Raw genomic sequence first — 13,228 nt, 5'->3', positions numbered from 1 at the left:
GGAGAATTTCCCTGGGCTGAGCTGGGGTTACAGGGGGAAACTGAGTCATGAGAAATGAGGAAGCAGAGGGAGAATGGACTGGCGGCGCCTACTCAGGCCTTGGTGAAGAGTGGGCCATGTGCCCTTTCCCTCTCCAGGTGCTGGGTCCCCTGCCCCATGAGGACGGCAACCTGATGCTGCACCTGCAGCGCCTGGAGACCACACTGAGTGTGTGTGCTGAGGAGCCGGACCACAGCCAGCTCTTCACCCACCTGGGCCGCATGGCCCTGGAGTTCAACCGACTGGCATCCAAGGTGCACAAGAATGAGCAGCGCACCTCCATCCTGCAGGTGAGGCACACGGGGAGGGCGGCCCGAGACAGGCAGGCTTGCTTCCCCCCGAGCTCTTCCCGCCTTCCCGCTCCTGGGAATCCACGGGTACTGTGGGGACTTCTGAAGGCTGTGTTGTGGGCAGACTTTGGGCTTTTTGTTCAGGGTGATGAACAGGATAAGGAAGTTGTGGGGAGGGATGAGGAAGAGGAAGGAAATGGGGAAATATGGGATGGGCAATGTGAGTGTCATGGTTGGGGATACCCCCAGCAGTCCTGCCTTTCTTTCTCATGTGCAGGGTGGAGGGATGGGAAGGGAGGGAACAAAGGTCAGCTCCTTTTGTTATGCCCCTTTCCCCCCAGGGTAGGCACCCTCATTTTCACCACTTCACAGGTGGGGAAGCATCCCTTTTTTTGCCCAAGGTCACCTAGCTGATAAATGGTGAAGTTGGGATTGGAATCTCGATCTCTTGCATTCCAAAGCCCATACTCTTGACCACCATCCCAACCTGACTCCCCTATTGACTTCCTTTTAAAAGCTTCCCTGGGCTGTGGGGAATGGCCAGATTTCCTTGCTAGGCCAGACCAGACCTTGGAGTTATATGGTCCTTGGTTCCAGTATGACCCTTTATCGCTACATGACCTTGGACAAGTCACTCATCCTCTCTGTCCCCCAATGTTCCTATCAGTAACATGAGCTAGGAGTGCCTCCATGGTTAGATTGCTGCATTAAATGAGGCCATGTACAGGATGCCCCCAGTGTGGTCCAGAGCCTAGTCCATGCTGGAAGAGAGGTCCCCATTCGGAATTCATGACGGGCATCCACACTGGGCGGAGGGTCTTAGCCTTGCAGGCTTTGGCAGCAAGAAAGTGTTCAGTTATAATTGGTGACCATTCTAAAGATGGCAATACAGAGGCTTCTGAGGGACTGCTTGTGATCTGAGCGCCCGCCACCTTAGTGACAGAGCCGTGACTTGAAGCCTCCTTACTCCCTGCAGGCCCTCTGGTCTATGGTCTATGGTCTACCTCTGGTCTATGGTCTCATTCATGTCAGCAGGCACTCAAGTGCCCCACTGATGGCAGAAGGGGGAGTCCCCCTTGCGTGACCTTGGGTTGCCAAAAGCAGGAAGGGCAACCAGGTTGGAGACGCAGTGTGAGGAGAAGTGTGGGGGCAGAGGAGCACGCAGGACGCTTATCCTACCTGGAGGGGAGGGGTGTTTTGGGAGGTGAGGCTGAACGAGAGGCAGAGGCCTGGAGGGCCAGGCTGAGAGAAAGGAACCCCTTTAAGATGTCAGTGAGGCTTCAAGGTATCCAGGCCGAACCCTGGCAAGGTGAGCCTGGCACAGTGCCTGGGCTGTGGGCAGGGTGGGAAGGTGTCTGGGGTGAGAGCACTTTGTGCATCCACTTTTCAGCTTTGAGATGGGGATAGATCCCAGGTCCCCTAAAAGGGGTCCTGCCAACCTCTGTTATTCTTTATTTCAGGCCCCTCCCTATTTATTTCCTTCTTAGCTCTTATCATAGTTTGTAATAATTTTATTTAATAAATTTTTTCTTATACTCTTTTTTTTTCTTATACTCTCTGCTAGAAGGTAAGCTTGAGGGGGGCAGGCACCATGTCTGTTATATTCACTGTTGCATCCCAGTTCCTGCTACTTCATACACATTTGGTGAATGAATGAATGAACAAAAGAATAAATGATCAAATGAACTCAGAGGTTAGCTCTTGTAGCGCCTTGGATGGAAGGTGATGATCTTTATGACCTCTGATGATTCTATGCATTGGCCGGTTTGCACCCAGGGCATTGACCCAGAGACTCCAAGGAAACAGCCCTCTAGACTGCAATGGTAGAACAGTAAGTGAGGCCTTGTCCTGGCCTTCCCTTAGGGACCAGGAGCAGGCCATTCTGTTCCCTGGAGGCCTCACCCAGAGACATGGCATCTCGGGTATTTTTACTGCCTGGGTGGAGGTATATTAATCCAGTTCCTCCTCATTCATTCACTGATTTGTTTCTTGGTTCACTAAACATGTTCAAGGTCAGGTATAGCATAAGGCTCTCTGCTAGGCATTGAATGGACTCAACAATAATTTTTCAATTTCTTTTTTTTTGAGGGGTGGTGGGGGACAGGGTCTTGCTCTGCCACCCAGGCTAGAGTGCAGTGGTGCGACCACAGCTCACTGCAGCCTTGATCTCCTGGGCTCAGTCCTCCCACCTCAGTTCCCTGAATAGCTGAGACTACATGCATACGCCATTATGCCTGGCCAATTTTTTGGTATTTTTAGTAGAGACAGGGTTTTGCCATGTTGCCCAGGCTGGTATTGAACTCCTGGGCTCAAGTGATCCTCCTGCCTCAGCCTCCCAAAGTGCTGGGATTACTGGTGTGAGCCACCATGCCCAGCCAGTTTTCTGTTTTCTGAGCCTCATCTCCCTCATTGTCCAACCACCTCCAGTTTAAGGCTGTGTCCTCCATTCAGCCTTCCCAAGAGTCTCCTGTGTGAGTCAGAAATGAAACAACTCTGAAATCTCCCTGGATTACACAACAAAAGTTTTCGCTCCTGTTCCGTGTGGCAGGGGTTTGTTTCTGCTCTACACAGTTCCTCAGAATCCCAGGGAGAAAGGGGCCCCACCTTCCAGTGTCCTTTAGAGAACGAAGCATCCACATCAGCCCCTGCTACCAGGAAGAAGAGACTGGGGAATTGTGCATAGGACAACCCAGGAGTGACGCTTGTCCCTTCCGCACCTCTTCTGTTGGCCAGAACTAGTCACATGATTGCATCTACCTGCAACGGGCCTGGGAGATGGAAGGCAGCAGATGGCTGTTTAGTGAATGGCCCTGGTGCTGGCCCAGCTCAAAGACTGTCCCCTCCTTTGGGCACCATCTCTCTCCCTTCTCTGATCTTTCATCACAGGGGAAAGAGACACCAGTGTAGGGTCTGCCAGATGGAGTTTTACTCCCAGGGATGAGTCTTAGCAGCTGTGCACCTGTTAGACTGTATCATTTTACCTGGTTTCCCCACCTTTAACATAGAGATGAGTGACTTAGCTTTGGGGAAGTCGTGAGGCACCAGTGAGGTAGTATATGAAGAAGCACCCAGCCATGTACCTGGCACAGGTCGGGTGTTCAGTGAGGATTTGTGGAAAGATTGAACAACTCTGTGCATGTTAGCGTTGCTAGTCAGCACCTTTCCTTCCCTGCAGCCTGTGAGGTCCTGAGTCTGGTGACCCCTCTTTCATCCCCAGTTCACAGAGCTTCCAACATGAGTCCCCACACATAAGCAAGTGGCTGATGGTTCATGGACACTTCCACTCTCACTGTCTCATCTGTCCCTCTCAGCAGCCCTATAGAGGAGGCAGAGAAGAAACAGTTGTCCCTGGGCTGGGTGTGGTGGCTCACGCCTGTAATCCCAGCACTTTGGGAGACTGAGGCAGGATCACTTGAGGTCAGGAGTTTGATACCAGCCTGGCCAACATGGTGAAACCCGTCTCTACTAAAAATACAAAAATTAGCCAGGCGTGGTGGCACATGCCTGTAGTCCCAGCTACTCAGGAGACTGAGGCAGGAGAATCTCTTGAACCTGGGAGGTGGAGGTTGCAGTGAGCTGAGATCATGCTACTGCAGTCCAGCCTGGGCAACAGAGCGAGACTCTGTCTCCAAAAAAAAAAAAAAAGAAAGAAACAGTTGTCTTTCTTTTGTAGAGGAGGGAACCAAGTGTTACAGCCACATTGTGAGGGCGTGAGGGCATAGTGAGGTCCTGACTGAATGCCCCGTCTTCTGACTTTCCCCTTGGCAACACTGGGTACCTCTCACACCTGCAAACTGATGTGTCTTCCAGGCCCCCCACGACTCGCCTGTTCATTTGTCCATTCGGCTGTTCAGTCACGTTGTTCCTTCCACAGACTTTGAGCTGGGGGCTGGGGATCTGACCGTGAACAAGAGAATGGTTAGGGGTCCCAGCCCTCCAGGAGCTCAGGAATTCATTGGGAGTAAGGGGGGTAGATATTAAGAAAATAGCAGCACAAACAGTTCTTTAGCTGTATCTGTCACAGGTGCTGAGAAGCATAAAAGCAGGGGGCTGTGAGCAAGGATAACAGAGTTGGCCTAATGTAGCTGGATGGGGGATTCAGGGAGGACTTCTCTGAGGAGACAGATTTAAACTAAGACTTCAAAGGAAGAGTAGAAGTCAGCCAGGGGAGGCTGGTGGGGAACAGGGGTCTCGGCAGTGGGAGCAGGGACGAAGGAGAAGGGATGGAGCTGTCTGTCTTGGAGAAGCAGAAGGCCCCACCGCTGATTCTTGGTCAGGCTTCTCTGTAGTTGGCTCCCAGGGGAGAGGACACGTGGGTGGCCAAGTGGCTTAGCTCCTTAGACAGGGATTGGGTGAGGCCAGGCAAAGGGAATAAGGAGCTGGGCCCTGGAGTGGCTGCAGCCCGTCCCTGTCCTCTAGTTCCGCCTGCACCTGGGAGGTGTCCCCTCCTTCCCCTCACCCTGCCTGTTCCTTGCCGGCAGACCCTGTGTGAGCAGCTTCGGAAGGAGAACGAGGCTCTGAAGGCCAAGTTGGACAAGGGCCTGGAACAGCGGGATCAGGCTGCCGAGAGGCTGCGGTAAGTTCAGGCCCCTCAGAGAAGGGGTGAGGAGTGGGGGCTGCAGGAGGAGGGGCTGGTGTGCAGCACTGATTCCTGGGTTGAGGACTGTGGCTCCGGGGCCCTGTGCCCAGAGCCCTGTTTGGAGGTTATGTCTCTTGATCCTTCTCCTTGGCTCCTTTGGTATTTTCTCTCTGGCCCTTTTGCCACCTTGGGAAGTATATAGAGTGCTTTGAGAGCTTCGGAAGAAAATCAGCATAGATTGCACTTACTTCCTCCTCCAACACTCGCCTCTCTCCCCTGTTAACGGTGAACTGGCTGTGCCAGAGGACTCAGGACTTTGCTGCCTCCTGCTGGTCACCATCCTGACCTGCTCTGTCTTCCTGAGAACATCAGAGGTCCGCCTCTGGACTAGCGGGCTTAGACTTAACTGAGGGTTGAGGGTCAGGGAAAGGCATTACAAGTTTATATGCCTTCCCTTCCTTCCTTTGCAAGATTCTGAATTGACAGGTCTTAGGCAAGACCTAGGAGCCTGCATTTCACCAGGAGTCTCTGTGATTATGACGGAGGTAGGCCCAGGATCATGCCTTGGGAAACACTGATCTTGACTGTCAGGGCTTGACAAGCCCTTGGAGATCATGCAGGCCAGACCCCTCACTGTGCAGAGGGGAAACTGAGGCCCAGGGAGAGGCAGGGACTTGATTGGAGTCTTACAACATGAACTTGGGCCTCCTTGCTCTCCATCCTCTGAGTGGCCACAATTCCTGCCTGCACTGTGGCCCTGGACAATTTGGGGGATGAGTCATCTGTTGGGTGCCAGTTGGGCTCAGGCACATATAGGAAAGGCCTTTGTTATAGACAAGACTTGCCACTGTTTTTTCCTCCTCCTCTTTTTCTTATTAGAATCAACAGAAAGAGAAGGAATATAAACTTCTTAAGTATGGCCACAGAAGTAATGTTTAACTACTGAGCCATTGGTTATTTTGAATCAGTGTGTAATTTATTTGCTTTTGGATGGCCAAGGATGCAGTTTTGGGGTTTTTATAGCCCTACTGACCCCATCCATGGATTCAAAAACCGAAGCTGGGGAAAAGACTCACGGATTAGAAGGCAAGAATGCAAGTCTTTCCTGTATGACTTTGGGAAAGTCACTTTACTTATTGGCTTTTCAAGTGGAAACTCAGCTGGCAAATAGAACATAAAGAAATGGTGACCGGGCATGGTGGCTCACACCAGTAATCCCAGTACTTTGGGAGGCTAAGGTGGGAGGATTGCTTTGAATTTGAGACCAGCCTGGTGAAATGCATCACCACCCCTCCCTCAGCCCCAACAAAAAGTAGCAAAAAAATTAGCCAGGTATGGTGGTGTGCCTATAGTCCTAGCTACTCAAGAGGGTGGGGGTGTGTGGTGGGGGAGGTGGGGAGTGGCTGAGGTGGGAGGATTACTTGAGTAGGAGCAGTCGAGGCTGTGGTGAGCTGAGATTGGGCCACTGTACTCCAGCCTGGGTGACAGAATGAGACCCTATCTCAAAAAAAAAAAAAAAGAAACATTTTAGTCAGACCTGACTAAAATCACTAATTTTACAATATCCTCTATCACCTGCCTTATTAGTTACTTAGAATTTTACTTTAATTTGATTCATATTTTTACTTAAAATTATAAAAAAAACTTCAGAGTAAGTGGAAAACAGCGTTATCTATGATAAATAGAAGATAACTCTAAATACAAGGAAAATGAAAGGACGTTAATAAATTCAGGCTAAGTATCATTGCACATTGAAGGCTCTGAGCCTGCAGCCTGCACTTCTGTGTTAACAAGGGAGACTGGCGAGTAACTAGAGAAGTGCCCAGGGTCTGTTAGCACCAAGTTCGCACTGTCTCCATGGTCTACACAGGAAATGTGAAGATAATTGGAAAGGGTGTCACTTTCTCACTAGAATGTGATCCAGGGTTATTTAATTTATCCTGAAGGTCTGATGTGCATAGAAATTCCACAGCTGGGGAAACCCTGCCGTTGACAATCAGAGGCCTCCAGGGAAGCCCACAGATTGAGAGCAAGGTGGCTGAAGATGCCCTTTTTGGTTTTCCCTGAGGGCAGGTTTCAGGATCCTGCAGTACTCCCTGGGGCTCAGCTGCAACTCATGCGACAGTGAGCATTAAGGAACCCTGTAGGTTTCTTAACTCAGGGCCAGCGTTGTGACTTCTCTGTTTACCTCCATCCCAGGGAGGAAAATTTGGAGCTCAAGAAGTTATTGATGAGCAATGGCAACAAAGAGGGTGCGTCTGGGCAGCCAGGCTCACCGAAGATGGAAGGGGCAGGCAAGAAGGCGGTGGCTGGACAGCAGCAGGTATGTGGTCAGAAATTCCTTCTGTAGCATCCTTGGTTGCTGGTACTCAGCCTCTGCTTACCACCTCCAGTGACAGTGAGCCTACTTCCTCCTGCAGCCAGTGCCACTGGTAGAAGGTTGTAGCTGTTACATGTTTTTTTCTTTACTTGGCCTGACCTCCATGCTTAGAGGCTGCTGGTAGTCACTGTGGCTCTGTGGGCCTCATAAGCCTTCTCTTCTCCTGGCTAAATAACTCCAGTTCCTTCAGCCATTGCTCATAGAAGGCAGTGTTGAGTTATTTGCTCAGTCTGGGTGCATTCCCTAAACACATTCCAGTTTGTCAAAGTCTGTCTTAGAGAGTGGTTCCCAAAAGTCAATTTAACATCTTTGATATCCCTGGCAGAATTAGGTTGTTTGGTTGAGCAAGCTCCCTTGGATTCTGCTAAGCTCCTGGGATTGTGTCTCTGGAGCCTCTAAAGTGGACAGGGGAGGGTGCTGGCCAGTTTTGGTGTGGTCTGGTGATGCTGCAGGGCTGGCCCACTCCCCCATCCTCCTCTAGTCCCAGCACTGGCCACATCCAGGTCCCAAGCAGGAGCAGACTCTGCACCGCTTGCCCAGTTGTTACCATTCGCCTTGCTGCAGAGCTGAGTCCCAACTCTTTACCAACATGTTTTAATTTCACCCTTTAATGGGGTTTAATAGCTGAACAGTAGGGCTCAGTGTCTTTAACCCACCCTACACCTATGCAATAGTAGTAATTACCGTAATGGCTTAATTTCTTATTACTGTGTGGCAATGTAGAGTTTATCCAGGACTTGCAAATCTATTATCTTACTTGGGCCTCATCTCTACATATAGAGTAGGCAAGGCTGGGACTATTATTCCATTCTGTAGCGATGGCCGTAGGTTTGGGGAGGTCATGTAACATCATATAATTAGGATTTCTGCGTGACCTGCTGTCAGGCAGATGTAGGGTACGGCCAGGGAAACATGCTGATAAATGGCAAAAGTCTGCTCTTCCCTGGTCTTCTGAATCCCAGCCCATGGAGATCCTCTTTTCTTCCCTTTATTCCCCACATCAGATCCTGCCTTGTCTGCCATCTTGTGGAAGGGACTTGTGGACTCAGTTGTTCTGCCCTGGGTTCTCTGAGCTGCCTCAGGTGTGGAATTCCCTGGGCAGGTCTCTTTACTTTTCCTGTGCCCTTTAATCTCCACTCATCTTCCTTGAAAGCCCCGAGCCAGATGCTCTTCCTGCCCTATCTGAGAGTGGGAGCAACTTGCCCTTCTGCCCCAGGGTCTCCTGTCCCATAAGAGGTGTGTGTTACAGAGGGGCAACAAGTGTGCCTTGGAATTGCATGCAGGTAGAATACTAGCTCCACCTTTTACCAGCACTGCAGCCTTGGATAGGTCATATAAGACTCCTAGGCCTCAGTTTCCTCTGTAAAATGAAGATAGTAACACCTGCCTCAAGGGGTGGTTGTGAGGATTCAGTGATGCAATGCTTGTAAAGTAGGTTTAGTGTCATAAACAGTGAACATTAGCTGTTGCTCTTTAGGGGAGATTTGGTGCCAGCAGCCAGCTCTGCTGACTCCACATGGACTCCTCTCTCCCTCGTGGAGGTTCAGGGTGCTCCACCCTAGAACCTGGAGTCCACCCGCTTCCTCCTTCCCCAGTAACTTGTTGACCTTTTTGCCAAGCACAGCTCCCATCCAAGATGCCGCAGATTTCAAGTGGGCAGGCCTGTCTGTCCCCTTTCTCAAAGGGGGTGACCTTCCATGGAGGGCTCCCCCTCACCTTGTTCCTTGGTGCTATGGTGTGCTTACAGGCCTGAGCCTGTAGGGGGCAAGCTCTGCCCCCAGCCCTCCCCGAAGCCTCTAGGGGGTGCAGTGTGGAGGGAAAGAGAACGCTGAGAATAGAGAGAGTCTGATTCCAGGATGATGGCGGACAATGTCAGAAGTCCAGGACAATGTCAGAAACTTCTTCTGTTTGAGCTTCTCATTGTATGAAGCCCAGAGAAGACGAGGGTCTTGGTGTCCATCACAGAGGGACTTGGAGATAGAGTCGACACACACCCTTTGGACTACTGGCCTTGTCTGCTGTTTCACTCCAGCACTTGCCATTTTTTTTAACCTTTAAACCTTTTTATTTTGATATAACTAGACTTACAGAAGAGTTGCAAAAATAGTCCAGAGAGTTCCCCTATCCCCTTCCTCTACTTCCCCTAATGGCAACATCTTATAGAACCCTGGTTGAATGATCAAAACTAGGAATTAACGGCATGTACTACTTAGTAAACTACAGACTTTATTCAGATTTCACCAGATTTGCACTCACGTCCTGTCGCGTGCCGGCTTGGAGTCTGGGATCTCACATTGCATTCAGTTATCTCATCTCTCTCGTTTCCTCTAGTCTGTGACAGTTCCTAGTTGTTCCTTGCTTTTCATGACCTTGACACTTTTGAGTTGTACTGGCAAGTTACTCCGTAGAATGTTCTTCAGTTTGGGCTTATTTGCTGTCAAGATTGATGCCTCACAAGTGATTGGATCTCATGATGAGATTGAGGTTATGTGTTTTGGCAAGAATTTCACGGAGGTCGCGTTCTATTTACATCAGAGTGTGCAGAACATTTCTCAATCCAGCAGGCCAGGGGTACATGACGTCAATGTTTTACTACTGTTAACCTTCATCACTTGCTCAAGTGCTGCCTTTCAAGTTTCTCTGCAAACAAGTGACCAATTTTCCCTTTGTAATTAATAAATGTTTATTTTTGAGAAGCAACTTTTGAGACTATGCAAGTACTCTATTTTTCCTTAAACTTTCACTCACTGATTTTAGTGTCCATTGGTGGATCTCCACCTGCAACAGTTATTCCTGTAGTAATGGAATGGTGATTTTGTACTTTACTCATTCTTCCTATTATTAATCGGAATTCTTTTGTAAGGAAGAGCTGTCCCTTCTCCCCATTTATTTATGTATTCAGCTATTTTGTTCTATCGGTATGAACTCAAGAATATTTATTTCATACTGTGACTTACAATCTAATACTATTGTGATGTATTTTGCTGTTCAAAGTGTTCCCGTTTTGGCCATAGAAGTTTTTTTCAGGTTGTCTCCTGTGCCCTTTTGACATGCCCTTTTATTATTATTGTTATTAGTATTATTCATGTGAGCACTTCCTTACTTTCTGGCACTGTAAGATGTACCAAACTCACCTTATATTTTATCTGCTCCACCTTATATTTTATCTGCTCCAGCCCCTCAAAGCAGCCCTATTTCTTTTTAATAAAAAGAAAATGATATTTAGAAACCAACCGAGCACTAGGTGTACTCAGTGCTGCTGGATGTCTCTGCTTTAGCCCCTTACAGAGGACAGAGCTGGGAAACATCTATGTGTACTACACAGATCTTTATTTCTGCATCTTTCTAAAAGTGTTTTTAAATAAACATTTTATGTAACTTTTATGAAAGTTTTATAAAACATATATGTTTTATAGAATGAATATAGCTATATCTGTCTATATCTATATCTCAAATGTCTTACCTTCCAGGCCACAGAGTTTTTTGGCCAATGTGTGTAGGGGGTGAGGAGAGTGGCTGGTAGTACCTTAGAGGTTGTACCTAAGCAGGGAGAGTGGCTATGGGGAGGGCAGAAGGGAAGGGGAGAGGGCCTGGCAGCCACCCTGAGTCAGGGAGGGGGAATCATCACCTTGTAGACTTCTAGAAGGGGACGTAGTCATGACTGGGACGGTTAGTGCTGTCCTGGTGGGTGGGAGGAGTAGGGAGATAGGAGACAGAGAACTGGGGCCACAGGGGTGAGGGGCCTTAGAGGAGCACTGAGTGGGTGAGATAATTTGTATTGAGATTTTGGTGAAGGCCCCTCTGTGCTTCTCCCCAGGCTAGTGTGACGGCAGGTAAGGTCCCAGAGGTGGCGGCCTTGGGCGCAGCTGAGAAGAAGGTGAAGATGCTGGAGCAGCAGCGCAGTGAGGTAGGTGGCCGGGGTGGCCGTAGTGGGAGGATCCCTCTTCCCTCCCAGGACCAGCAGCACAAAGGCTTGCCCTGGCCTCCTGGCTCTGGCAGGTCCCAGGTCACCATGAGGAGTTGGCATGGTGACCACTGACCCACCTGCCCATGGATGAGGTCTGCCTCCTTGCCCTGGACTGCCCTCTCTTGATCAGTCCGTTTGCCTACAGCAGTCACTCTGAGGAGGCGGCATGTGGGGCATGGCCTAACATTGTTGGGGGTAGAGTTTAGGCAGGCTCCCATGGTAGACCTTGGATGGTGGAAAGAGGTTGTGATAAGTTAGGCAAGTTTTAGCATCACTGATGAGGAGTGGAGGGACCCTCGAGAGGTGGTTTAGGGAGGGCCCATCATGGAAGGAAGGAATTAAGGCCTCTTCCCACTAGTCTGGAGGCTCCATAAATTTACTGTCAAAATTTTTAACGTTAAAAGCTACCTCGGCTGGTTGTGGTGGCTCATGCCTGCAATCCCAGCACTTTGGGAGGCTGAGGCAGGCGGATCACCTGAGGTCAAGGGTTTGGGACCAGCCTGGCCAACATGGCAAAACCCTGTCCCTACTAAAAATACAAAAAATTAGTGGGTGTGGTGGCACATGCCTATTAATCCCAGCTACCCAGGCTGAGGCAGGGAGAATTACTTGAACCCGGGAGGCCAAGGTTGCAATGAGCTGAGACCATGCCATCGCATGCCAGCCTGGGAAACAGAACAAGACCCTGTCTCGGAAAAAAAAAAAAAAAAAAAAAAAAAAGCTACCTACCTCTATTGGTGTAGCTACTTTGCAGGTATTTTGAGACTCCCATTTCAAGAATTTTCATAGGCAAGAATGAAAAAGACCAGCCAGCAGCTGAAGCCTGCCACAGAATACTGAGTGGATTCCTAAACTCCATTAGGGCGATGGCCAGGTCTTTAGGTAGTTTAAATGTCCCCCAGTACCACTAAGGTGCAGGAGCCGGTTCGTAAGAGGCTCTTAGTTTCCCTCTGCTGCCAAGAGAGAAGCCACACCGCAGAGTCCCTGTGCTGCAGTCCATTCCGCCTTTTCCCGTGGATCCCACATGTGTTCCTCCTCCTCCTCCTCCTCCTCACACCCCTAGTCTAGTCCAGTCTTTCCAGACTCGAGGTCGAAGTGCAGCTCCTTTTTGGTAGACACTTGTTCTGTGTGTTCCATCTAGCCCCTTTCCACACTGCCTAGGTGCTTCTCTAGAACCCCGAGCCTGCCTGTCCTCGTCCTCCCGCACATTTGAAAGCTTCTTGATGTGCATGTTAGTTTTAGATTTCTTTTTGTATTGTTATAAGCGTTTTTTTTTCTGATTTCAAAAGTGATATAATGCTCATTACAAAAAGATCAAGAACACCACCTCCTAGAGAAGACCACAACTGATTACAGTTTGTTGCATATCCCTCAGTTTTTTTCAAAGTAGAATAAAATTACACATATACATGTGTGTATATGTATATGTATATACACACACTGCTTTACAGATTATTTTTTCTTTTCTTTTTTATAAAATTAACTGGGTCAGGCCTGGTGGCTCACACCTGTAATCCCAGCACTTTGGGAGGCTGATGCAGGAAGATTACTTGCATCCAGAAGTTTGAGACCAGCCTGGGCAACATACCAAGACCCTGTCTCTACAAAAAAATAAATTAGCTGGGTGTGGTAGTACACACCTGTAGTCTCAGCTACTCGGGGGGCTGAGGTGGGAGGATCACTTGAGCTCAGGAGGCTGCAGTGAGCCATGATCACACCCCTGCACTCCAGCCTGGACCTGCCTCCAAAAAAAAATTAACTGCCTTTGAGAGTGTCTATTCATATCTATAACATATACTATATTCCTTCAATTCTTAGTGATTTTTTATCATATGCAGTGTTTTTGAAATTGGTGTGGATCCTTATGACGCATCTTAAGGGTCAGGGCCAATACTCCTTTTGTTTTATTTAGTTGATGATGTAGATTTGTTTTTCTTCCCTGAGGCATTGTTATATCAAGAGTATGGTGGATA

At 49.0% G+C, this 13,228-nt stretch overlaps 1 protein-coding gene across 24 annotated transcripts in view; it reads left to right on the top strand.

Moving 5' to 3' along the window:
• TNIP1 (TNFAIP3 interacting protein 1) overlaps nt 1–13,228 on the top strand; it is a 57,832-nt gene that overhangs the window by 30,886 nt on the left and 13,718 nt on the right. For all 24 annotated transcript variants that reach the window (XM_073994612.1, XM_073994611.1, XM_073994614.1 and 21 more), the window contains 4 exons: nt 138–329; nt 4,811–4,905; nt 7,108–7,231; nt 11,106–11,195. In XM_073994612.1, the coding sequence (XP_073850713.1) occupies nt 138–329; nt 4,811–4,905; nt 7,108–7,231; nt 11,106–11,195 (501 nt within the window). The remainder of the gene's footprint in view (nt 1–137; nt 330–4,810; nt 4,906–7,107; nt 7,232–11,105; nt 11,196–13,228) is intronic.

The sequence above is a fragment of the Macaca fascicularis genome, chromosome 6, assembly GCF_037993035.2.
Source record: "Macaca fascicularis isolate 582-1 chromosome 6, T2T-MFA8v1.1".
NCBI classification, from domain to species: Eukaryota; Metazoa; Chordata; class Mammalia; order Primates; family Cercopithecidae; genus Macaca; species Macaca fascicularis.
This window is presented reverse-complemented; position numbering and strand designations above follow the sequence as displayed.